Genomic DNA, 27,649 nt, shown 5'->3' with positions numbered 1-27,649 from the left:
TATGAAAAAGCAGCAATGTAAATACTACACCAGGCCCTAGAACATTAATACATCACCTACTGGATTAACAGAACAAAATGGACTACTACAGAGAAACTACATGCGAGCAGAAATACTGAACTTCAGTCACACACACAGGCAAAACAGAGACTGACCCTTACCTAATATAGAAATAAGAGACTACAAATGAGAAACAGAAACATGCAGTCAAAACCAAAATAGAAAGCCTGAGAAACTAGACTCTGAACAGTGGAATACTGAAGAAAGAGCAAAATACAAAAATATAAGAAATGCACATTCCCAAAGATGGCATATTCAAATTGCTAAAATTTCAAAATATATATATTTTTACCTTTATCTGATCTTTGTATTTTTCTAATCAGTTGGTCCTGGTCTCTTTTCCCCATTTTTTTCCTTGTAACTCATTTCCTAATTCCTTTTCAGTGTCTGTCTTCTACTATTGTCTTCTTCCTTTCCTCCCTCTCTCTCTCTCACACACACACACACACACATACACACTTTCTCTCACATACACATAAGCTCTCACTCTCATATGCTCTGTCCCCACACACAAGCTCAATTCTCTACCCACACACACAAACACACCCACAAGCTCCCACTTTCTCACCCCCCATGCTCCCATTCTTATGCACACACAGACCCACAACTATTCTTATACACACAGAGATGCACACCCAGGTGCCCATTCTCACCTACATACACACATTCAAGCTCCCGTTCTCAGCCACCCATACACATATTCAAGTTTCCATTTTCACCTACACCCACACACACACACACATACACATTCAAGCTCCTGTTCTCACCCACCCATACACATATTCAAGTTTCCATTCTCACCCACACACACACACATTCAAGCTCCCATTCTCACCCACACATACACACATTCAAGCTCCTATTCTTACCCACACATACACACATTTAAGCTTCCATTCTCACCCACACCACTCAGGGCCTTTTCATTAGGGTTTTTTCATTATAATGGACTGCTCTTAATAGCGTAGTATTGGTCAAAAGCTCTATTTTATATGTATTCACATTTAATTGCTTCAAGTCAGATTTTGTTCATTCGACAGTTTCGCTAATAGTAAATTTAGTTCTACCCTGTTCTCCCAGTTCATTGTAACCCCTGTTCATTGTAAGGCTTTTTGCAATGTTCTTTGTTTCACCGAAAACTGATATGATATGTAATTTCTCTACATGAATGTCGGTATATAAAAGTTCAAAATAAATAAATAGGTAAAGGCAAAGTCCTACTTCTGCCACCATGGGGATGGGATCCCGTGGAGGCCTTGCAACTCCAGCCCTCCTCTTCGCCAAAGCGGGGATGGGATCCCTCGATGGCCTTGCAGTTCCAGCTTTCCTTTTCACCATTGTGGGGATGGGATCCTGCGACAGGCTTGCAGTTCCGGCTCTCCTCTTTGCTGTCATGGGGATGAGATCCCGTGATGGCATTGCTCGAACAGACTTCTTCCAGTTCCAGATGGGTGGGCCTGGGACCAAATTGGGTGGGCAACTGCCCACCCAAGCCCACCCGTGGCTACTCCACTGTCTGAGCCAAAGAATTTAAAGCCTGCCATTCTTCTGATTGATTAATAAACGACTTAGGATGACTGACTTCAAGACAGCTAAGTCTTTCTAACTAAATCTCTGAAGGTGGCTATATAAAGATCTAATGGTCCTTCAGGATTCCATCTGAAACATTTTTTCACCACCAAGAGATCTATTGTCTCACACGAACAATTATGAAAAAAACAATTTTATATTCAATGTGTGTATAACTTTATGAATTGAAATCCTGCTTGAAAATAGATCATGCCAGATGGTAGGTACATATCATAAACCCCAATTCACAATGGATTCTTGAAATGTAGATAATACCTGAAATGAGAGATTTATAACTCTTGCGGAATTTAGTCTATGCATGTTTCTGATCAACAACAGTTGATAATAGAAAGACTAGGGGGGCACTCCATGAAGTTAGCATGTGGCACATTGAAAACTAATCGGAGAAATTTCTTCTTCACTCAACGCATAATTAAACTCTGGAATTTGTTGCCAGAGGATGTGGTTAGTGCAGTTAGTATAGCTGTGTTTAAAAAAGGATTGGATAAGTTCTTGGAGGAGAAGTCCATTACCTGCTATTATAATTAAGTAGACTTAGAAAATAGCCACTGCTCTTACTAGCAACAGTAACATGGAATAGACAGTTTTTGGGTACTTGCCAGGTTCTTATGGCCTGGATTGGCCACTGTTGGAAACAGGATGCTGGGCTTGATGGACCCTTGGTCTGACCCAGTATGGCATGTTCTTATGTTCTTAAGTTGGTATTAGTTACTAAGATATTAATTCTTTCTTTAAAGTATATAGTAGCAATGATCTTCCATAATTTAATTACAAATAACAAAATCCCTTGGATAAATAATACCCTCATAATTTATGCACTTGCTTGGTCTCTTTGATCTGCTAACCAGAATCTAGTACACTTCCGCTCTTTATGTGACAGATTTAGTAGAGACCAAAGAAAGAACTTTTTCCTTTGCAGACCCCATAATATGGAACCCTCTTCCAGCTTAGCTTTGTAATATTAAGGAAATCAAGGCTTTTAAGAAGGCTTTGAAAGCATACCTGTTTATGGAAGCATGTAATAACTGGTAGGCCTAAAATAGAAAGGCACATAAAGATGAATTTTAAAAGCCCAGAGCATGCCAAAACCGGAAGATGTATGTATAAGTCAGGCCGGCGCGCACCAACCAGATTTTAAAAGCCACCCCTAAAACAGGCGTATCTCCCGCTATGCACATAAATGAAAATTTCCAAAAAATGTGTATGGGCATGGTCTGGGCAGGGCATGGGTGTTCCTGAATTTCAACTTGAAATTAGCGCATTAATACGTGCACAAGCGTGTGCTGGGGTCCCCTGCCATATAACTTTACTTCTGCTATGGAGAACTTGCAAGTTGTGAAACAAAAAAATCTAGATAGATCAGGGGAGTTTAAGGGTCAGGTCTAACAGGGGAGAAGGGAGGCTATTAAAATAGGTGGGTTTGGAAATCTTATCCCTTAACTTGGCAAAATGGGAACGAACTGGGAAAACACCTAATGGCATCGGTGCGTGTGGCTTTTAAAATCCCCACAATTACGTGGTAGAAGCGGCATTTGTGCGCATAGGTGCGCATTCACTTAAAATTGCGTGCACATTTGCGATTGATCAGGCTATTTTATAACATGCGTGCATAAACACCCGTATGTTAGAAAATGACTGCGTCTCCGGTAGGGGCTGACGAACGCACGCACATGCATGCCCACGAGTCTGTTTAAAAGTTGCTTTCAAAGTGCAGCTGATGTTTTGTTATGCATTTATTAATATTACCATCTGGTAGATTTACATCTTACTGTGTGTTTTTGTAATTTTATTTATATGTTTTGTGTTTTATTTTGTTATGTATGCCAAGTTGTAACCCGACCCTAGCATAGGAAGGAAGAAATACTCAATAAATACAAAATACAAATACATATATATCAACGTACCACAGGGGGATGCCTTACAAGTATTGTCCACCATCACAGCCTAGAGATCAGTGCCATAGAGGATATCTAATGTGTTTCTTATGAACATTACAAAATTAATTCTAACAATTATTTCTCATTTAATCAACAATTTTTTGTCCAGACACATGGGATAGCCGTAAGTTCTCTCTTGGTCTGAATTTGACATCATTTGAAGAGAGGATAATTTATACATCTGATTGGTGGAGTAAGTTATCTGCCTAGTATAGGTTTATAGATGATATTTTTTTATTGTGGCTGGGATCGATTAACACATTATTGATATTTACCAACTGTTAAATCAACAAGAACCAAATTTACAATTTACCATCTTGTGGCATTTACATCAGATTACATATCTTGACATTTTGAGCAAGGAATTTTTCATATGACTGTTTACTGGAATCCACTGATGGCAATAATTTATTACAGTTTGTCAGTCATCATCCCCAGTCATTTAAATTAGGTCTTCCGGTTGGCCATATTTTAGAATTTGCAGACTATGGACAAAGAGGAGTTTAAAAAGCAAGTACAAGTACTCACATGTAGGTTTTTTGCACAGTGTTATCCCTCAAGGTAATTGAAGCAAGGACATAAAAGCACCCTCTTTTTAATAGAGAATTATTATTGCAGACTAAATCTAAACCTTTGCTGCAAAATTTGATTTGTGTACTCAAATATACTGATAAAACCATGGATATAGTATCTTCCATTAGAAGATAATGGCATGTTTTGACTTTATATCAAGTTTTTAAAGATACTCTGATGATAGCATTTTCTTGTGAAGAATAGAAGGGATTGGGTGGTTCATACATCATTACCATCAACAACCACAAAAAAAATATGAATACTGATTCAAATAAATAAATAATGCACAGAGTCAAAAGGTAAACAAAATTAATGATTTATGTTGCCCAATCTCATCTCTATTAAGAGAATTTAAAGGGTTTCAGCAAGCCTGTCACAACGTCTATTACAGATGGTGCTGGTCTTCACTTTTTTAATGAACATTTTTATAATGCCGGCCCTAATAGTGATTCAGATAATCCGACTACTCGTATATTATTCTGTCGAGACTTGTTTTCTAGGTCTTTTATTTTGTACGTTTTCTCTTGTAGCACTTTTTCGAGGGCACTGAGTTTGATTTGTACCAGGTTCATCTCTTCTTCATCGTGGCACAGTCTGGCCTCCATAGTATCCATGCGACTGTAAAAGGATTCAATGCAGTCTTTTATCTCTTGAATCTGATCAGAGATTTTATCAAACTTTGATCTAATGCTTGCACAACAGTGGTGGTTAAAAGAGAAATCATGGGTTCACTTAAATCCATAGAGGCATCCCCCGCCATGTGTGTCCACCATTTTTAGGTCTTGTTGTTTCGTTTTCTCCTTTTCTTTCCACGCTGTTCTAATGGAGATTGCCTCTCAATACTTGCCCAGAATGCTTTTTAAGGATGTTGTTGGCCCGGCTGAAGAGCAGATGTTGATAGGGGACCTCAAAACAAAGTTTAAGCTGAAAAGGGTAGAAACGGCACCCGGAGCTGTGCAGATGTGTGTCTGCTTAGCTACACAACATCACGTGACCCCCCCCCCCCAAGCAAGGGAGATTTATTTTGTAGCCATTCACAAGGATTTGTAATTATGATAGAGGTGTCTGATCCAGAATCTAATTTGAATTTCACTGGTACCTGCAATTTGATACCACTGGTACCGCGATGACTACTGATCTGATGCTAGCTTCTTCACAGTCAGCTTGTCATTGACTATTTCTCCTGTTAAGTGCCTAAAAAGCAATGTTCTTCACTGTCATGTGTGAATATTTCTTGCATCTGCTTAGTGCAACCCACTGCTGAAAAATGCACAACTTCTGGCACTTATTGCATTTTCTTCCTAAGGCTGGGCAGGTGATCTCCATCACACTTCCACATTTTCTCACCTTCCTCTGTGAAAAAAAAGGGCTCTGGGGGCCTTCTTGGCACCACAGCTTGTTCTGGCTTTGCTTCCTGCTCGGAGGCTTATTTTTGCCACATAACACCTTTGTGCTGTCTGTGCTTGGAGCCTGGTTCTCTGCTTTAACCAGTCCTCTCTGTGGCTGTGAACAGTCTCAGATCTTTCTGCATTTGCTGCTTCACTGTCATACAGCACCTTTGTCCTGAATCCCAATCACCAGCCTGTCCCAGACCATGTCCTCTTTAGCTTCTTCAAACTAACGTTGTCCAGCCAGTACATATAGCTATCTCCAATGGGTCCTTCTCGAGCTGACATCACAGGTGGACCTTGCCACCTCATAAATTGCATTCTCCCTGGGGATACAGTACTCCTCATACTTTTGTAGGACCTTATCATACCTGTCTTGCTCTCTCTCAGCTTGGAAGAGAAATGCTTTGAAGATGTGCTGGGCTTTGGGCTCCATGATGTAGGCAAGTGTGCAAACTAGTACCACCTCATCCTCCAAGTGCAGTTTGCTTGCTATCCTGTGCCTGGAAAACCACTGGCTCCAGACAGGCTAGGATGCAGGATCAGCAAAGTTGAGGCCTGAAGGAGGGTTGAGCTTTGCCATCTTGAGGCACTGCGGGGCTCACGACAGGCTGGAAACTGGCCCTGAGGTTCACATATCTAGCACAATGTCATGCTCTATACAGTTTTATTTTTTTTTTTAGGTGTAACTAGGCCCTATCCCAGAGAGACTAGACCACACAGTCAACAGGAGCAGTGAACTTCTTTTTCTTTTTTTAAATTTTCCAGGGTGCCCTCTGATGCCCCATGACATTAACCTTTAACTGAACATTATACACTGAAAATTAAACTCAGCATCACAGGAATACAAAATGATTTAATTTTAAAAGCAGTATTGATGTGCGTTTGGAGTTGTAGGGAGGATACAAACAGCAGCATGAAGGGAGGGAACAGGAAAGAGAATGAGGACAAAAGAAGAAGAGGTGAGCAGGGAGTGTGAGAAAAAAGGGAGCGTGACTGAACAAGGAGAGGAGAGAGAGAGAAAAGAATGAAGAATTCACCGAAATGGAAATTGAAAAGGAAGTAGAAAGGAGATCAAAGAAAAACCATAGAAAGATAATAAAACACAGAAAGATGAGGAAAAACAAGGAGACATGAAACTGAAAAAAAATGACAATACCAATGGTAGGAAAACTATTATTTAGTTAAATAATATAAAAACTCCTGGCACCCAATTCACAGCAGATTTGGCTTTTTCTATTGTCTATTTCTCTTCTCAACAGGACATATCCCAGGTGAGTTAAATTGATTCATTTATTATTTTTTTTGGTACACAAATCTGAAAAAATGTTTCTTAAAGATAAAAAAACAACATATATTTTGAAACTAGTTTGATAAAACTTATCCTGAGGCGATGTCCTCAGATCTCATATAAATTCTCTTTCAGTGTGTTCTCTGCTACTCCCATGGGAACAAGTGTCCCAGATTGTACTGCAAAAGCATTTTATTTTAATGAAGCTTTTTCTTTATCGTTGTGATTGTTTTAGCTTTATGTATTTTATTAAGAAATTGTCTTAGTCTTGAATCTATGCTTTTATGGTAATTATATATGTCAATGTACTGTTATCCACTCCAGACAGAAATCTTGGAGGCAGCGGAATACAAGATTTCTTTTTGTTTTTTTTTAATGAATAAATAAAAGTCTCTTGTAAGCTTCTGGCAGGAGCAGGAGCACCGGTATATGGTACGGAAGGCTAGGTTTGTGGATGCCAGCCAGGAGAGAGGAGACACGTGCGTGTGCACTGATCTTCCGGTAACCTGCCTTTTTCTCCCCCGTGGCACCTACCTGGGTTTAGTTCTTTGTACTTTGGAAGCATGCGCTGGTAAGGAAGAGGATACAAGAGATGGGTTGCGGCTCCCAGCGCGCAGACTCAAAAGGCAGCTTGATTGTTAGTAGGATATCACTGCCAAATCTGCTGCCTCTGCGAGAATCAGGCTCCATGAGGTGAGTGAGGAAAGAAAAAAAGGGGGAGCGCGAGAGAGGGGGGACTTGGGATCAAGCTGGCAGGAGGAAAGACTGATCCCAGGATTAAGCTGAAGGGAAAGAAGGGAGAAAGTGCTGGGATGAGTGTAGAGGGAGAGAAAACTGGTCAGGAGATCAAGCTGGAGGGTGGGAAAAGAGAAAAAGTAAGCACGGTTACTGTACTGGATGTCCCCGTCCCCCCCCTGTCCCCACCCATGGTGGTCCTGCAGCTGCCAGCAGCCTTCCCTGCCTCAGAGAAGACTGAACCTGCAGTGCTCACATTACCTATATATTAGGGATGTGAATCGTGTCCTCGATCGTCTTAACGATCGATTTCGGCTGGGAGGGGGAGGGAATCATATTGTTGCCGTTTGGGGGGGTAAAATATTGTGAAAAATCGTGAAAAATCGTGAAAAATCGTGAAAAATCGAAAAATCGCAAAACCGGCACATTAAAACCCCCTAAAACCCACCCCCGACCCTTTAAATTAAATCCCCCACCCTCCCGAACCCCCCCCAAATGACTTAAATAACCTGCGGGTCCAGCGGCGGTCCGGAACGGCAGCGGTCCGGAACGGGCTCCTGCTCCTGAATCTTGTTGTCTTCAGCCGGCGCCATTTTCCAAAATGGCGCCGAAAAATGGCGGCGGCCATAGACGAACACGATTGGACGGCAGGAGGTCCTTCCGGACCCCCGCTGGACTTTGGCAAGTCTCGTGGGGGTCAGGAGGCCCCCCACAAGCTGGCCAAAAGTTCCTGGAGGTCCAGCGGGGGTCAGGGAGCGATTTCCCGCCGCGAATCGTTTTCGTACGGAAAATGGCACCGGCAGGAGATCGACTGCAGGAGGTCGTTCAGCGAGGGTTCCGCGCCTCGCTGAACAACCTCCTGCAGTCGATCTCCTGCCGGCGCCATTTTCCGTACGAAAACGATTCGCGGCGGGAAATCGCTCCCTGACCCCCGCTGGACCTCCAGGAACTTTTGGCCAGCTTGTGGGGGGCCTCCTGACCCCCACGAGACTTGCCAAAAGTCCAGCGGGGGTCTGGAAGGACCTCCTGCCGTCCAATCGTGTTCGTCTATGGCTGCTGCCATTTTTCGGCGCCATTTTGGAAAATGGCGCCGGCTGAAGACAACAAGATTCAGGAGCAGGAGCCCGTTCCGGACCGCTGCCGTTCCGGACCGCCGCTGGACCCGCAGGTTATTTAAGTCATTTGGGGGGGGTTCGGGAGGGTGGGGGATTTAATTTAAAGGGTCGGGGGTGGGTTTTAGGGGGTTTTAGTGTGCCGGCTCACGATTCTAACGATTTATAACGATAAATCGTTAGAATCTCTATTGTATTGTGTTCCATAACGGTTTAAGACGATATTAAAATTATCGGACGATAATTTTAATCGTCCTAAAACGATTCACATCCCTACTATATATTGGTGTGCGCCACATGCCAGGTTTCACTACAGGGCACTACATTTTATCACTGAGAACCTTCCAGAAATGAGAGGCTTTGGAGGCAGTATAAGGGACAGGCTCCGTAACTCATAAGGAAAAACCTAGTCTTAGAATTTCTTGAAAGATGTTCCACAGAGACACCTTATTGGAAGCCCCATTGTGGAGCCGGCCTTCACTTTTTTTGATCTGCTGGGGAGAGCAGGATCTCTCTCACAAGGGCAGCAAGCCACACGGAAAGAATGAGGACCCCTAATCCAAGGAGACACACAATATCTATCTAGGGAAGTCAGGAACTAGTGAGTATTTAAATAAAAGAGAAAACATTTCCTGTTTTCCGGTCTGTCACTAAGGGCCCAGGAAGAGAGAGGTTCTAGTGGTAATCCTTGCATAATTCTTCTGTTTGGTGACTCAAGCCTCATAAGAGAAGAGTGTTGGAAACTGTTCCCCTATTTCTGTGCATTTTGGACTGTTTGCTGATTTTCTTTTGCCTATCTGGACTTTGATTTTTGGACTTTTAATAAAGGATTTTTCTTGTTTTGGAATGCAAAGTTTGTGTGGCCTGATTTTTTTTGGTCCCACAAGTGAATCCTGCTCCCCTCATCACAAATCCATACCTGGTTTTCCAGGGACTGTACTAATGGGTCTGTGCTCTACAGCGCCTAAAGTGTGACCTCCCTCCACCCCATTGCCAAGGCAATGGAGGGGAGGGGGGTGTTACAGAAAGAAACACTTTTTCCAGCTATGGAAGGGCCAATATTCGAAAATTTTAAGCTTCAAAGCTCACAAAGCGGGGAGTAGCTGGCTTGTTACGGCGGTTACTACCCCAAACCAAATAAGCCTGATACTTCACTTTCAATGCATATCCAGCAGAGCTCTCTGCTTCAACAGCAGGGGAGAAGAAAAACTAATACTTCATGCATATCCAGCATAGCTCCCTGCTTCAACGGCAGGGGAGACGAAAAACTGATACTTCACGCATATCCAGCATAGCTCTCTGCTTCAATGGCAGGGGAGAAGAAAAACTAATACTTCACGCATATCCAGCATAGCTCTCTGCTTCAACGGCAGGGGAGACGAAAAACTGATACTTCACGCATATCCAGCATAGCTCTCTGCTTCAACGGCAGGGGAGAAGAAAAACTAATACTTCACACATATCCAGCATAGCTCTCTGCTTCAACGGCAGGGGAGACGAAAAACTGATACTTCACGCATATCCAGCATAGCTCTCTGCTTCAACGGCAGGGGAGAAGAAAAACTAATACTTCATGCATATCCAGCATAGCTCTCTGCTTCAACGGTAGGGGAGAAGAAAAACTAATACTTCACGCATATCCAGCATAGCTCTCTGCTTCAATGGCAGGGGAGAAGTAAAACTGATACTTCACGCATATCCAGCATAGCTCTCTGCTTCAATGGCAGGGGAGAAGAAAAACTAATACTTCACGCATATCCAGCATAGCTCTCTGCTTCAACGGCAGGGGAGACGAAAAACTGAAACTTCACGCATATCCAGCATAGCTCTCTGCTTCAACAGCAGGGGAGAAGAAAAACTAATACTTCATGCATATCCAGCATAGCTCTCTGCTTCAACTGTAGGGGAGAAGAAAAACTAATACTTCACGCATATCCAGCATAGTTCTCTGCTTCAACAGCAGGGGAAAAGAAAAACAACCAATAAGGGCTGAATAACATAGTCTGGGTAAAACAAATAAGCATGGGTGTAGCTTGCTTATTGCGGCGGTTACTAGCCCTACTACCCCTAACTAATCAAGCTTGATATTTCACTTGGATGCAGCTCCATCACTGCTCTCTACATTAATGGTGGGGGTGGAAGGGAAATAGAACCAAGGGTTGCTAAGAGCCAAGAGAAACAGATAAATATGAGAAAAAAGAAGTGTGAAGCTTGCTGGGCAGACTGGATGGGCCGTTTGGACTTCTTTTGCCGTCATTTCTATGTTTCTATAATTAGTAGATAGAGCATGACTGACCTGGAGCTAAAAGGCTGTAAGGATAGAAATCTCAGCCCTATGAGCAAGAGGTATAAAGCTTGAATGCAAAGGATTCAAATAACATTGTTGCAATAGTGTTCTTAACATTATAAGTATGGTTTCTGATTTTAGGTTTTAAGCGATAAATAAATACTGATAGAATACCCCAATGCCAAAAAAACCCCAGTGTTGGAAATATACCACTTCCCCTAGTACTCTCTCACCTCTCCCCTTTCCTACCTTGGTCCTCCCCCTATGTTTTTGAGACATTTTCACATTGATGACTCCTCATCTGCACAAATGTATATATTTAACTCAACCAGCAAAGGTACTCTGCAATAGCACCAGTACAGCAAAAACACCAATAAACAATGTTGTTTTGTACACTCAAAGAACTCCTAATTAGCTGGAAATAAACAACTCAATTTACAACTTGTAAATACCTAAGAATAGAAGCCCTAATTATAACACTGGTTTAAATCTCTCTCTCTTCATAATTAAAACTAAAGGATTGCTTTCTATCACTGGAAATCTCAGTGTCCATGCTCACCTCAACCAAGTTCACCCTGATCTTATTTATGCAAGTTATTTTATCATATCATAACAGTGACAATTTTCACATTCTCTATGTAGGCTGTAGTAACAATGAGGAGACTCACCATTCTCTGACAGCATCTGGAGGACCTCAGTGATGACTTCTAGTTTTTCCTGGATCTCTGCTCTTTTCAACTGTTTTACTAGCTGTTCAGAAACTTTTGTCTTACTTAGAGCTTCCTTAGCTGCGTCTGCAAAGGGACATGGAATAGACTTAGTTTTTGGGTACTTGCCAGGTTCTTATGGCCTGTATTGGCCACTGTTGGAAGCAGGATGCTGGGCTTGATGGACCCTTGGTCTGACCCAGTATGGCATGTTCTTATGTTCTTATGCATGACATTGGCAATTTAATGAGCATTTAATTTACTTACTGACAAATGGGAAGGACGTGTGATGTGGTGGTTAGACCATACCACTGGGTCTGAAGGCTTTAGAAAGAACTGAACGGTTCCGGCACAATTATGGCTCCACTTCTATTAGCTCTCATTCGGGCCGATACAGTACAGTGCACTCTGACAGAGCGCACTGTTAACCCGCCATTGGACGCATGTTTTTGACACGCTAGCGTTACCCCTTATTTAGTAAGGGGCCGAAAACGCGCGTCCAACCCCCCCGAACCTAATAGGGCATGTTGATGGCCCTATTAGGTATTCCCACGTGAATCAGAAAACAAAATGTGCAGCCAAGCCACATATTTTGCTTTCAGAAATTAGCGCCTACCCAAAGGTAGGCGCTAATTTCTTCGGGCACATGGCGATATTAAATCGGAGGTCCCGAAAAATTCGAAAAGTAAAAAAAAAAAAAAAATTTGAAGTCGGCCCGCGGCTGTCGAGTCGAAAACCGGACGCTCAATTTTGCCGGTGTCCAGTTTCTGAGCCCGTGGCTGTCAGTGGACTCGAGAACCGACGCCGGCAAAGTTGAGCGTCGGCTGTCAAACCCGCTGACAGCCGCCGCTCCGGTCCAAAAGGAGGCACTAGGGATGCGCTAGTGTCCCTAGCGCCTCATTTTGCCTGTTTTTACTGCCGAGCCTCATTTGAATAGAGAATCGCATGTACAGGAGAGTGGCCTGTGCGCGCACCGGGAGAGTGGGCGTTCGCCCGCTCTCCCGCGGACTTTACTGTATCGGCCCGATTGTGCCTTCCTGTGCCTTAGTCTACTCTTTTTGCAGAAGGTTATAATACAAACTACACTATGTAAACTCTTTGGGGGCATAAACTGTATTACTATACCACTTTGTACAATCTGCATTGATAGTGCTATAATTCAATAAACCCTACTGTAAGACATTGCCTTTGTTTTGAGAAATGGTTTACACAAAAATGTTTAGGCACCAGAAAGGAAGAAAGAAAAAGAAAGAAAAGATACCTGTGGATTGGTTTGTTAGTTCAAGGGTTAACTTGACCAAATTATTGGTATTGTGGAAAACCCTGGAATTACCTTTATGCATTTTACTCATTTAGAATTATATAATTTCTTGGAACTATCACTATCACACAGTAATTTATGATTTTCCCCAATAAATTTATGGTTAGACAGGAATCCTACATACTGACTGAGTAAGCAGGCTTTGCTTTGGAATGAACCTGTAGGGGTAATTTTCAGCTGGTGGAAAGTCTGCAGGTATTTTTTACTCACAGACTTTACACTAATTTTTGAAGCAAAAGTACACACATCCATTTGTTATGAAAATTACCCTGGCAAAACTATACACACAATTATACCTGCTATTAAGTTCGAGCATAGTTTTGTCAAGAAAATGTGTCCACACTTTTTTAAATAAAATAGGATGTGTCTAAGTTCCAATGCTGCTCATACTCTACCCCCTGGAATGCTTCTCCTCCATGCATATAAACATCTGCACCTATAGGCAGGGCCTGATTTTCAAAAGCTTTTACAAGTGAAAATCCACATTACCCTTGTAAGTGGGCTTTTGAATATTGCTACAATATATGCCATTGAATTATCCATAGGATTTACCTGAGTAAGTGGTGTTTGAAAATTATTACGATAATAGTTACATTTACATGTGCAACTCCTTTGAAATTTCACCTGATGTGTATATGCATGCAATTTTACATGCATATTGGTTGCATAATTTTCTAAAGGGACATTTCTGAGAGTAAGGAACTACTTCACCCATAGAAGTCCTTTTAAAAATTACCATCTCTATGTATAGATAGTGTCCAGTTCTTCTTAAAACTGAATAATCATATCTTATTTATCATTTTTTGTTTTTGGGGAATATTTTTTTTTATAAAGTCCATGGTTTCTCTGGAAGAAAGACAGAAAACAAGACAAAGAAAGGAGAAATTACTACTTTCCTCATAATTACCTTTTCTTTAATAAAGACAGATTAATCCATACCAGTGGGTTATGCACCTCTACCAGCAGATGGAACAATGCTGATGTCATGGTATATATACCCCTGTACTGACTTCAGCCTGCCAGTATTCTCTGCGAAAGCCAACTGTGGCCAACTAAACAAAACATGAACATAACTATTAACAGACAACCATTCAAGCACCCAGTTATCAGTAAAACACTGAGCTCAGAGAAGGAGTATAATATCACTAATCTAGGGACTGGATCTGACACTTACCAGTAATCCCCAAAAATGCAGCCACACAGGATGATAATAGGACCACCATCCGACAGCCAATGGTGGGAAGGTGGATTAACCTGTCTTCATTAAAGAAAAGGAATTTATCAGGTAAGTAGTAATTTCTCCTTTCTTAGCATTCACAGGTTAATCCACACCAGTGGGATGTGCCAAAGCTACTCCCAAACAGGGCTGGAGGCTGCCTGTGGTCCAATCAACACCATAGGTGCGAAGTCTGCATTCTCCTGGGCCTGCACATCTAGGTGGTAATGCCTGGAAATGGTGAATAAGGAGGACCACATTGTAGTTCGACAAATCTTGACGGGAGACAACAATCTAAACTCTGTCCATGATACTGCCTGAGCCCTAACCTGACTAGGCAATGACTGCTCAGCATACACATACGCGGCCATGATAACCTCCTTAATCCAGTGGGCTATGGCAGCCCGTGACACCGGCTCATCTTGTTTACTCCCACCATGAACTATAAAGAGCTGGTCCATCTACCTGAGAGGTTTTGAAACTTCCAAATACCATGATATACTGCTTGACATCCAAGGTCCGTAACAGGTGATATTCATCCATACCTCTCTCCCTGTCCAGTGTTGGCAGGGAAATTTATTGATTCAAGTGAAAATCCAAAACCACCTTCGGCAAAAAGGACGGAACGGTTTGCAGCTGTACCGTACTTGGAGTTACTTACAGAAACATTTCCTGGCAAGACAAGGCCTGCAGTTCAGAAACTCTATGTGTAGAACAAATTTCTAGATGAAACACCGTTTTCAAAGTAAGTAACCTCAAGGAGAGGCTACGCAGTGGTCAAAAGGTGGAACCCGCCAAAAACTCCAGAACCAGATTAAGGACACCAGCAACTGCAAGGGGAGGACAAAGATGCTTCACCCCTTTTAAGAAACAGGCGACATCGGATGGGCTGACAAGGATTCATCATTCACCTGACCTTGGAAACAAGCAAGAGCCACCACCTGTACCTTCAAGGAATTAAGGGCCAAACACTTAATCAACCCATCCTTCAAAAAATCCAAAATGAGCAGGATCTTAACTGAATGAGAATGAACCCTTTGTTCCTTAGACCAAGCCTCACTCGCCAAACCCGAACATAGGCTAAGGAAGTAGAGAACTTTTGCGCTTGAAGCAAGGTGGAAATCACAGCAGCGGAGCATCCACTCTTCAGCAACCTAGCCCTCTCAAGGGTCATACTGTAAGACAAAACTGAGTCAGATCTTCGTGCAGAATAGGCCCCTGTTGCAGCAAATCTTTGTGGACCAGTAATCAGCAAGGAGAGTCTACCTGGAGCCTCTGCAGATCTGCATACCATGGCCTCCTGGGCCAATCTGGTGCCACCAGAAGCATCATCCCCAAGTATCTCTCGATCCTCAGAATCACTCTGCCCAACATGAGCCATGGGAGAAAGGCATATATAAGCTTGCCTTCTGGCTACTCCTGCATGAGGGCATTGATGCCCAAAGATTTCAGATCTCTCCTGAGACTGAAGAATTGGGGAACATTCACATTATGTGATGTCGCCAGCAAGTTTAGAAATGGGAGGCCCCAGCGGCCCACTATGAGCTGGAATGCTTTATTTGACAGTTCCCATTATCCTCGATCCAGACTCTCTGCTGAGAAAGTTGGCTTTTACATTGTCTTTTCCTGCAATGTGTGAGGCTGAGATCTCCTGAAGATGTACTTCCAACCATTCCATGAATTGGGCTATTTCCTGTGACACTTGCTGGCTCTTGATTCCTCCCTGGTGATTGATGTAAGCTACTGTCATCTCATTGTCTGACATTATTCAGACCACTTGACTCTGCAAGCGGTCAATGAATCGCAAGTATACCAACTGAATGGCACGGGCTTCCAGCCGATTGATGCTGCAGAGAGACACTTCTGTACTTCCGTACCCCTGCACTGTCAACTCCTGACAATGAGCCCCCCCAACCCTGGAGGCTCGCATCTGTCGTGAATACTAACCAGTCCATGTTCAAAGGGGAATGCCCTTCCATAGATAATCCCCTTGCAACCACCACTGCAGTTGGATGTTGATCTCCACTGGTAAGTGAAGTCGTATCGTAGTCCTGACACTGTAAACTCAAATGTGCAAGCAGTATGTGCTAAAGAGGATGCATATGCATCCTTGTCCATGGAACTACCTCTAGAGTGGCTGCCATCAACCTAAGCATCTATAGGTAAAACCATAAGGTCAGGCATATTGTTTCTGCCCCTGTGTCATCAGTTTATGAATGCATCTCTCCGGTAGGAACACCCTGCCTTGCTTCGTGTTGAAACAAACACCAAGATACTCCAGCATCTGGAATGGCTGCAGATTGCTCTTGGCCAAGTTCACCAGCCAACCTAGTTCCTGAAGCAAGGAGATCACCTTGCTCAAGACCTAAAAGCTCTCTTTCATACTCTTGGCCCAAATTAGCCAATCATCTAAGTATGGAGGGACCAGAATGCCATGCTTTCTTAACACTGTAGCTACCACTACCATGACCTTGGAGAAGGTTCTGGGCATGGTGGCCAAACCAAAGAGTAGCACCCAAAACTGATAATGTAACACCAAAACAGAAAAATGCCGAAATGTTGATACTCCAGCCAGATGGTAATATGCAGGTACTCCTCTGACAATTCCAGAGATGTAAAAAACTCCCCCCAACTGTACTGCCATTATCACTGAGCATAAAGTTTCCATGTGGAAACGAGTCACTTGCAAATGACGGTTGACTCCCTTGAGATCCAGGATGGGGCAAAAGAAACCCTCCTTCTTGAGTAAATTGAAATAAATAGAATATCAGCCCATATTTACTTGACATGGGAACTGGAATCATGGCTGCAGGCAGAGGTAGCCTTGACAATGTATGCACCACTGCAAGGAGACATCATGAAAACGTCCCGAGGAATGCTGAGAAACTCATCTCTACAACCCACTTGTCTGATGTGATCTCGAACCACCTGCGATAAAAAAAAAAAGAGAGAGGCGAACTCCTATCTCTTGTTCCTGGGAGTGGGTTGGCACATCTTCATTGAGGGTATCAGGAGGTACTGCCGCTCGAGCCTGCACCCCATCTTGGTTGCCTGGGACAAAAGGACTGAGACCTACCCAATAGTTGAGCCCTCTGAGAAGCTGCTCCTCTGTAGGGTCAAAAGTGTTTGAAACCCTTAGCATGACCTCTCGCGCCTAACAAGTGTGCGGCCTGCTTTTTATCCTTTGGTATCTGAGGAACCTGGGACTCACCCCACTTATTGGCCACTTTTTCAAATTCATTCCCAAACAAGAATAATCCTTTAAACAGCAATTTCATAAGATTAGACTTTGAAATTGTATCTACTGACCAATTCCTCAGCCTAGGTGTTGCCTGGCTGCTATCATCAAAGTCACCCCTCTGGCTGAAATACAGACTAGGTCGCAGCCTGTATCTGCCAAAAAGGTGGCTGCCGGTTCTATCACTGCCTTGGATTTCAAACCAGCTTCATCAATTTCCTGAGAGAGTAGCAAGCAAGTGTGAGCCATCAGGGAGCAGCAAGAGACTATCTGCAAATTCATTGCCATCACCTCAAAGGCCTGCTTAAGGATAGCCTCCTAACCTGTGCTTCCTTCAATGCTGCTCCCCCTTCTACAGGGATAGTTGTCTGCTTGGTGATGGCACACACCAGTGCATCCAGTTTCGGAAAGCACAACTGTTCTCTCGCCATCAGATTCAGAGGGTAAAGTGCTTCCAAGGCTTGTTCCCCTTTAAAATTAGATTCTGGGGCACCCCATTCAAGATCAATCAATTCTTAAATAGCATCCATAATGGGGAAGAAACATGATGCTTTATGCAAAGAAAGTAAAATGGGATTTTTCTTTGGCTAAGACATGGAATCAGCACCCGGCACTCCTAGCATCTTCAAGGTCTGGGAGATCAGAGCTGGTAACTTATTTCTATGAAATAAACACAACATTGTTTTATATGGCTCCAACTCAGGAGGAATTTCCCCATCCTCCAGTGAGTAAGGATTGCCTTCATTATCCTTGCCATCTGGATCCCTATCAGGGTGACTTGCAGTAGGTCTAGACATACTCAGATGCTTAACTGCGGCACCAGGCATGCGGGGATCCTTAGCCTGTGATCCTAAATTTTTAGGTTTGGCCAGGGCCGCTGACTGTGCCTGAAGAAAGGACTGCAACCCTTGAAAAATTTCTGACCGAGAAAGGGTAGAAGGATCCATACCAAAACCAAGGGGTGTCAGTCCTGTGCCCATTGAGTTGCCTTCCTCTGCTGTTAGGGGAGCCCCAAAACCAGGTGACACCTCTGGCAGTTCCTCTTCCGGTCCCATTCCTGCATCATGCTCAGCAAAATCAGTCAGAGACAATTCTCCCTGAGCCTCCAAGCAGTGCTGACACAAGTTAGAGGGGCGCCAAGCTGTGATGCCCAAATATGGAAAACAGCACTAAGGGTAAGGCGCTTAAGGCTTCTTTGCTACTAGCGCCATGGATAAACACTCGCTATCAACATGCTCCCCAAAGTGTCTGACAATTGTGCACCCAGCTGCGCGCCCACACAAGCAAGTTTGGACAAAGCACTCAAAAAACAAGCTCTGTCCAATAAGCGCACATTACAGACACCCAAAATATAGGTGCTCAATATGCAGTTCAGGTAGCTGCCCACCTGAGAGCCCATCTAAATGCCCAACTGAGTGTACACTCAGGTGGACAAGCGCAAACTGACGTCAAACACTGCTGCAGCCTATCACTTGGCATATAAGAAACCTGAGACTGGGGCCTAGCCAAAAAGGCTGCTCAACCTGCCAAGCTGCCATGACTGCCCAAGCTCCCCCGAAGACGGAAAAGGATGTCGGATTGGTGCGCTGAGCTCAGAGACCAGAAGGGGAATATAATCCCTAAAATTGTTATTTTTATATATTTACTCTTTACCTGAGCTCAGCCCGTACCGGTCGAGTACAGATTTGGTCTCTGGTTGCGGGGGGAGAGGGCAAGGGCCTTCACCACCATGCTCGGCTTCCTGCACCTGTTAGCCTCTAAGCTGTTTGTTTCTCTGACAGCTAAGGCCACACCAGAAAACCCTACTGGACCTAGGCACACTACTGAAGGAGGGATCCATAGAAATCACCGTAGGAAAACTCGACTGAGGGAGGGACCATAAGCAGGGTAAATTAATTTCCTTCTTCTTTCTCCTTCTAAATTTTTTTTTTAAGCTATCCCTAGTAGGGATGTGAATCGTGTGCCCTATCGTCTTAACGATCGAAATCGTCTGGCAGGAGAAGAAAATCGTGTTTGGCACGATTTTTTAGTTAAAAAATCGTTAAAAATCGTTTTTTCCGATTAGTGCGCACTAACGGGAGTTAGTGCGCACTAACTCCCGTTAGTGCACACTAACAGAAAATGATACAATTTGACACTTTTCAGGTCAGTTAAGGTCAGTTTAGGAATGAATATGTATTCCTATTGGCTGCCCTCTTATTTATTCATGTTACCAAGGTTCCCACTGACAGTATATGGGGGATGGGAAATGGAAACAGTTGGTAGCTTGACAAAAAAAGTAATGTGATCAGTCAATGTGACTAGAACTTGTGCCTTAACCCTGATACCAGGGGTGTTGTGATCTTCCTGCACACAGTGCCCTAACCCTGGCACCAGGGGTATTGTGATCTTCTTGCACACAGTGCCCTATCCCTATTAATACCAGGAGTGTTGTGATCTTCCTGCACACAGTGCCCTATCCCTATTAATACCAGGAGTGTTGTGATCTTCCTGCACAAAGTGCCCTAACCCTGACACCAGGGGTGTTGTGATCTTCCTGCACACAGTGCCCTATCCCTATTAATACCAGGAGTGTTGTGATCTTCCTGCACACAGTGCCCTAACCCTGATACCAGGGGTGTTGTGATCTTCCTGCACAATGTGTGCAGTAAAGGAGACCTGCCTTTTCCACAAGCTGGAGTCAATGTGTGGAGTAAAGGAGACCTGCCTTTTCCACAGCTGGAGTCAGTGTGTGCAGTAAAGGAGACCTGCCTTGTCCCCAAGCTGGAGTCAGTGTGTGCAGTAAAGGAGGCCTGCCTTTTCCACAAGCTGGAGTCAATGTGTGCAGGAAAGGAGACCTGCCTTTTCCACATGCTGGAGTCAGTGTGTGCATTAAAGGAGATCTACCTTGTCCCCAAGCTGGAATCAGTGTGTGCAGTAAAGTAGACCTGCCTTTTCCACAAGCTGGAGTCAATCTGTGCAGTAAAGGAGACCTGCCTTTTCCACAAGCTGGAGTCAATGTGTGCAGGAAAGGAGACCTGCCTTTTCCCCAGCTGGAGTCAGTGTGTGCAGTAAAGGAGATCTGCCTTGTCCACAAGCTGGAATCAGTGTGTGCAGTAAAGTAGACCTGCCTTTTCCACAAGCTGGAGTCAATGTGTGCAGGAAAGGAGACCTGCCTTTTCCCCAGCTGGAGTCAGTGTGTGCAGTAAAGGAGATCTGCCTTGTCCACAAGCTGGAGTCAATGTGTGCAGTAAAGGAGACCTGCCTTATCCCCAAGCTGGAGTCAATGTGCTGTAAAGGAGACCTGCCTTTTCCCCAAGCTGGAGTCAATGTGTGCAGGAAAGGAGACCTGCCTTGTACCCAAGCTGGAGTCAATGGGTGCAGTAAAGGAGACCTGCCTTGTCCCCAAGCTGGAATCAGTGTGCTGTAAAGGAGACCTGCCTTATCCCCAAGCTGGAATCAATGTGTGCAGTAAAGGAGACCTGCCATTTTCCCCAAGCTGGAGTTAATGGGTGCAGTAAAGGAGACCTGCCTTGTCCCCAAGCTGGAGTCAGTGTGCTGTAAAGGAGACCTGCCTTTTCCACAAGCTGGATTCAATGTGTGCAGTAAAGGAGACCTGCCTTATCCCCAAGCTGGAATCAATGTGTGCAGTAAAGGAGACCTGCCATTTTCCCCAAGCTGGAGTCAATGTGTGCAGTAAAGGAGACCTGCCTTGTCCCCAAGCTGGAGTCAATGTGTGCACATAATGCAATGCACAGGAAGCAATGATGTGACTGCTGGAGTGGTGCACTGCCTGCCTACCTAGGCTTGAATATAATAATGCTGCAGTACTAATAAAAATAAATTATAATTCTGCTAAAATGCCAATAGCCTCACCAGTGACACTAGGCTAGTAGCCTAGTCAGACATTCACCACCACCACCTAATAATAATTAATTATTAATTCAGTGATATAATAAATCATTAAAAAAAAATTGAGTAGGTTAATATAATAGATGACTGTAGTAGATTGAATAAAGATCTGATGTTTCTGCTCTCCTCACACCAAACAAAAGCAACACACAAGCAGAGAAGCCCTTCTTATAAAGCTGAGCTAGTGAGTTAAGTAGGAGGAAAAGTAAACATACTGGTGGCCAGTGTGGCTACTTAAAAAATACACTTACCAACAATCAATTACCACATATATTTGAACTGTGTAGTTCCAGCCAGGACCACCTTTCTAAAATGTACAGTGATTGGCAAATTCAACATGCACTAGCATTTCACGTGCCTGCTAACAAAAATAATAAACAAACAAGTTCTAGTCACATGAGTGATGATCATCACATTACTTTTTTTGTCAAGCTTCCAACTGTTTCCATTTCACATCCCCCCAACCATTACCTCAGTGGGAACCTTGGTAACATCAATAGATAAGAGCACAGCCAGCCAATAGGAAAACATATTCATTCCTAAGTGACCTTTACTGACCTGGGAAGTGTCAACAATTTGTATCATTTTCTGTTGGTGTTCGTGAGTTTCCAGTTCCATTTCCCATCCCCCCAACCATCACCTCAGTGGGAACCTTGGTAACATCAATAGATAAGAGGGCAGCCAGCCAATAGGAATACATATTCATTCCTAACTGACCTTCACTGACCTGGAAAGTGTCAATTTGTATCATTTTCTGTTAGTGCGCACTAACTCCCGTTAGTGCGCACTAACACGATTTAATGATTTTTAACGATAAATCGTTAGAATTTCTATTGTATTGTGTTCTATAATGATTTAAAATGATATTAAAATTATCGGACGATAATTTTACTCGTTGAAAAACGATTCACATCCCTAATCCCTAGTAGTGAGATGCACGTCCACCATCTGCTGGTAGAGGTGCATAATCCACTGGTGTGGATTAACCTGTCTGAATGTTAAGAAAGAAAGGTTTAAAATCAAAGTCAATGATTTGAGGTGTAGATTGCACATTTTAATAAATGCAATATAATAGCGAGAATCACATTATACATGTAAATGGATTTTTGAAAATTGCTACTTTTATGTGAGTAACTCTTTTGGAAATTCACTCCATAGAGTCCAGACCTTAATAAAACTGAATAAAAGTCTTTTCTCTCATTTGTGTTTTTGGGAACACCTTTTATATAGTCCCTGGTTTCTTTGTAAAGAAGATGGAAAGAAAAAAAGGTTTAAAATCAAAGCCAGTGATTTGAGGTATAGGGGTACAATTTTTATTTCATATAGTATACTAGTATGAAAGACTTTTAAATTGAATATTTTATGTTTGCAAATAAACCAGCAAGTTAATAGACAGCTTTGCCTCAGGCCCTTAACTCTTCTAACAGTGCATTAGCTGACAAGAACATTTTTTTCTCTATTGGAAATTAAGTATATCATGCTATATTGAAAATGAGTAACACCATCACTGTTCTAAAAAATAGTACCAATATATGAATATTTAGAAGCATTTCAATATTTAATATTAGAAACAGTTACTTTTTATCTTACATAAATTTTCAAATAGTAATGCTGAGTATCACAGTTTAATCCCTACAAAAGCCCAGTTTTGGCTCCATCAGGGGAATGTACCTTATCACTGAACAAGTTGATACTCTATGTGCTTATATCCAAAATGCTCAATTTAATTGTTGTATATCAAAGTATTAGATCTTAGCAACGTTCTTCACAAAGTAACTAGAACCATTCATCACAGGGAATATTGACTGTGTAGTCTTTTATTAGATTTACAAAATGTTTTGCTGGCATATCCTCGGGTGTTGCACCACGTTAACAACAGTTTTCAAAATGTAAGTGATTGCTCACTTGTATTTTCATATCATGCTGTAAACTATCGTATACTTCAAAGGAAAAACAGTTTGTAAGCATTTTTCCTTGGCTTTAATATATTTAAATATTAAAACATTAAGATGTAACTGGTCTATATACATGGGGTTGAACTGTGACGCTTAGCTGCATATGCATTAAAACATTAAGCTACAACAGGTTTATAAGAACTTTATGTTTTTTTGGATCAAATAAAAGAGGGATATATTCATTAAAAAAATGGCTAAAAGACATGAAACAGAGAGTAGGATTAAATGGACAATTTTCTCAGTGGAAGGGAGTGGGCAGTGGAGTGTCTCAGGGATCTGTACTGGGATCCTTACTTTTCAATATATTTATAAATGATCTGGAAAGAAATACGACGATTGAGGTAATCAGATTTGCAGATGATACAAAATTGTTCAGAGTAGTTAAATCACAAGCAGATTGTGATAAATTGCAGGAAGACCTTGTGAGACTGGAAAACTGGGCATCAAAATGGCAGATGAAATTTAATGTGGATAAGTGCAAGGTGATGCATATAGGGAAAAATAACCCATGCTATAGTTCAGGGGTGGGCAAGTCCAGTCCTCGAGGGCTGCAAACCAGTCAGGTTTTCAGGATACCCCTAATGAATATGCATGAAATAGATTTGCATACAACTGAGGCAGTGTGTATGCAGGTCTCTCTCATGCATATTCATTAAGGATATCCTGAAAACCCGACTGGTTTGCAGCCCTCGAGGACCGGAATTGCCCACCCCTGCTATAGTTACACAGTTAGGTTCCATATTAGGTGCTACCACCCAAGAAAGAGATCTAGGCATCATAGTGGATAACACATTGAAATTGTCGGTTCAGTGTGCTGCGGCAGTCAAAAAAGCAAACAGAATGTTGGGAATTATTAGAAAGGGAATGGTGAATAAAACGGAAAATGTCATAATGCCTCTGTATCACTTCATGGTGAGACCTCACCTTGAATACTGTGTACAATTCTGGTCGCCAGATCTCAAAAAATATATAATTGCGATGGAGAAGGTACAGAGAAGGGCGACCAAAATGATGAGGGGAATGGAACAGCTCCCCTATGAGGAAAGACTAAAGAGGTTAGGACTTTTCAGCTTGGAGAAAAGATGGCTGAGGGGGGATATGATAGAGGTGTTTAAAATCATGAGAGGTCTAGAACGGGTAGATGTGAATCGGTTATTTAGTCTTTCAGATAATAGAAAGACTAATCGGAGAAAGTTCTTCTTCATTCAATGCACAATTAAACTCTGGAATTTGTTGCCAGAGGAAGTGGTTAGTTCAGTTAGTATAGCTGTGTTTAAAAAGGATTGGATAAGTTCTTGGAGGAGAAGTCCATTACTTGCTATTAAGTTGACTTAGATAATAACCACCACTATTACTAGCAATGGTAACATGGAATAGACTTAGTTTTTTGGTACTTGCCAGGTTCTTATGGCCTGGATTCGCCACTGTTGGAAACAGGATGCTGGGCTTGATGGACCCTTGGTCTGACCCAGTATGGCATGTTCTTATGTTCTTATGGATTCTCTTGTGTATTTTATGCTATGTGAGGAGTGATTGCATGGTATGAATGGTTAGATATGTAAGATCTAATAAGTTGCATTTTAAATTTTTTTCTGTATAATATTGATAAGCGTTACTGTTTGAAAATTGATGTAATAAAAATTAACTGTTTCTAATAATAAATCTTAATTTTTTTTCAAAATATTCATATATTGGTACTATTTTTTAGAAAATGTATGGTGCTACTCATTTTCATAATTGTATTTATACTCCAATCTGTTTAGTGGTAAAAGTCAACACACACTTTACAATATTTAATGAAATTAACATAGATACAATTTAACAATAAAGTATTTGTTTAATATACATATTTTTGGGATCTCTGGTAGGAATGAAGTTCAATCCATTTAGGACCTCTGACAAATCCTTCATTTTGTCAAGGGGTTCCACTGAAATTTGCTTCCTTTATTTTGAATATTTTTGTTGCCCAGATATAGAAGTAACTATTTTTAATACAGGGCAGCCTTCCCTTTGCATAGCCTGGAGAGGGTTGTGCAAATCCTTCAGCAAGGATTATGGACAGGATATGTTACTATTGCTCTCCCTTTGCTTTCCTGTATGGGAAATTATCTTGCAGTGCAGCACTCCTCTACCTTCCTTAAGATGGCGATAGTTTTAATTCTTCTTTGGTGCAAGGATAGTAACTTTTAAATAGGCGTGCAGGTGCACATGTGCATGTGTTCGTTGGCCCACGCCCAAGAATGCGGCCACTTTATAACATACACGTGTATATGCGTGCATGTTAAAAAAAAATAGCATGACCATGTGCACGCATGCGCAATTTTAAGTGGATGCATGCCTATGCTCACAAATGTCGCTTCTACCGCTTAAGTGGGGGGATTTTAAAAGACACATGTGCAGCAGTTTTCCCAGCATTCCCAGTTTGCCCAGGTAAGGAATAGGACTTTCAAACCCCACTAGTTTAATAACCTCTATTCTTCCGTTAGCCCTGACCCTTAAAACCTCACTGATTTGTCTATTTATCTTTATTTTATTATTTGCATGTCATCCATAGCAAAAAAAAGCAATAACACTTGCCTATATGCGTATTAGATTTCAATGTGAAATCCAGGAACACCCATGCTCTGCCCAGCCACTGCCCCCTTTTTGGAACTTTTCATTTGTTCACATAGCAGCAAGTACATGCATACACGGGCAGCTTTTAAAATCTGCTCGGCATGTGCCAGCCCAATTTGTGCACATATTTCCTGGTTTTGGCTTGTGCCAGGCTTTTAAAATTTACTTGAAAAGGTTTAAAGGGAAAGGCTTTGATAACATAACCTTCCATTACCATAAGTAAGTAATGGACTGTACACATGAATATAGAAAAAGTAGGTAGTTATCAAAAACGTAAAAATACTTCCTATAGGAAAAATCTCAGCATTAGAAAATCCCTATATCCTCCCTTCCCACCTATAATGTGACAAGTTTGCTGTAGAAATTTTAGGAGTTTCATAGAATTGTTTTTAAATGAAGGGTTGAATATCCCCATTCATGAAGAGTTAAATCTTAATCCCATGTTCTCCTAATTATATCCTTGTTGGTTTTAACTATTTACAGTAAGAAATTAAACGCTCTAATTCTTTTATTTTCCCTGTTTGTCTGTCTTGAATAGATTGTATGCTCTATGGAGAAAGGGTTTTCTCTTCCATGCATTTGTACAGCGCTGCATATATCTAGTAGTGTTTTAGAAATAATAGGTAGTACTAGTGAATGTTTATTGGGAGGGCTACAGTTGTGGTGTTTTACACTGTATATAAAATATTCAATGGTGAATAGCAATGGGGAGGCTCTCACTGTACAAAGCTACATGGCTAATAATGTGCATAGAGGAAGAAACGTTTTCTATATTCTAACTTCAGTCTTCTAGTAGCCAAATTAGGGGGTCATTTATCAAAATGCGATAAGGCGTTTTCGCATGCATTAAGGGCTTATCGCATGCAAAAAGCCCCGTTAACGCATGCGATAGGCCTTTAACGCATGCGATAAGCCCTTAACGTATGCGAAAACGTGTTTGACGCATGCGATCGCACCATATCGTATGGTGCGATGCAAATTCAGAAAATAGGAGGAGTTAGGGGCGGAGAGTGGGCTGGGTTAGCCTGTTTGCGAAGAGCTATCGCACAGCCATAACACTGATTTTAACTACACCTCTTTGGATTGCGTTAGGCTGTGCGATAGCTGCCGTGACCGTGCGGTAAGGTTTCATCGCCATTTGCCATGTCTCCTGTAAGTCCTATTTCAGGTGAATTGATGGGTCTAGAGCCTTGGGGGGGGGGGGGGGGGGGGGGGGAGAGAGAGAGAGAGAGAGACTGGCCATAATACCATGGCCCATAGTTAGGTATTTGTATCCCTATGGTAGGCCCACCTAGTAACTCGAGGTGGGGTTTAGGTAAGAGTGTAGGGGGTTAGGGGCCACTTTGACATTCTACGTGACACCTACAAACAGGTAGAAAGTCCATCAAGCTAGGTTGAGAGAACATTGCCCAAATCTCATCTTGGAGTGAGTTTCCTCACTCCGAAGGCCAGCAAATCTTCACAAGAGACCACTGTTCTGTTCGTAGGTGTCACGTAGAATGTCAAAGTGGCCCCTAACCCCCTACACTCTTACCTAAAACCCACCTCGAGTTACTAGGTGGGCCTACCATAGGGATACAAATACCTACCTATGGGCCATGGTATTATGGCCAGGCTCTCTCTCTCTCTCCCCATTAACAATGGTCCCCTAACATAGCTCGTCACACAGGTAATTAGCATAAAACACACCCCTTTTGCTATCGCATGCAGTACTTACTGCATTTTGATAAAT

At 42.4% G+C, this 27,649-nt stretch overlaps 1 protein-coding gene across 1 annotated transcript in view; it reads right to left on the bottom strand.

The window, feature by feature from the left end:
* Positions 1 to 27,649, bottom strand: part of LOC115095556 (rap1 GTPase-GDP dissociation stimulator 1-like) — a 264,340-nt gene that overhangs the window by 94,192 nt on the left and 142,499 nt on the right. Inside the window, exon 7 of the mRNA XM_029609455.1 lies at positions 11,642 to 11,767. Within this exon, the coding sequence (XP_029465315.1) occupies positions 11,642 to 11,767 (126 nt within the window). The remainder of the gene's footprint in view (positions 1 to 11,641; positions 11,768 to 27,649) is intronic.

The sequence above is a fragment of the Rhinatrema bivittatum genome, chromosome 7, assembly GCF_901001135.1.
Source record: "Rhinatrema bivittatum chromosome 7, aRhiBiv1.1, whole genome shotgun sequence".
Lineage (NCBI taxonomy): Eukaryota > Metazoa > Chordata > Amphibia > Gymnophiona > Rhinatrematidae > Rhinatrema > Rhinatrema bivittatum.
This window is presented reverse-complemented; position numbering and strand designations above follow the sequence as displayed.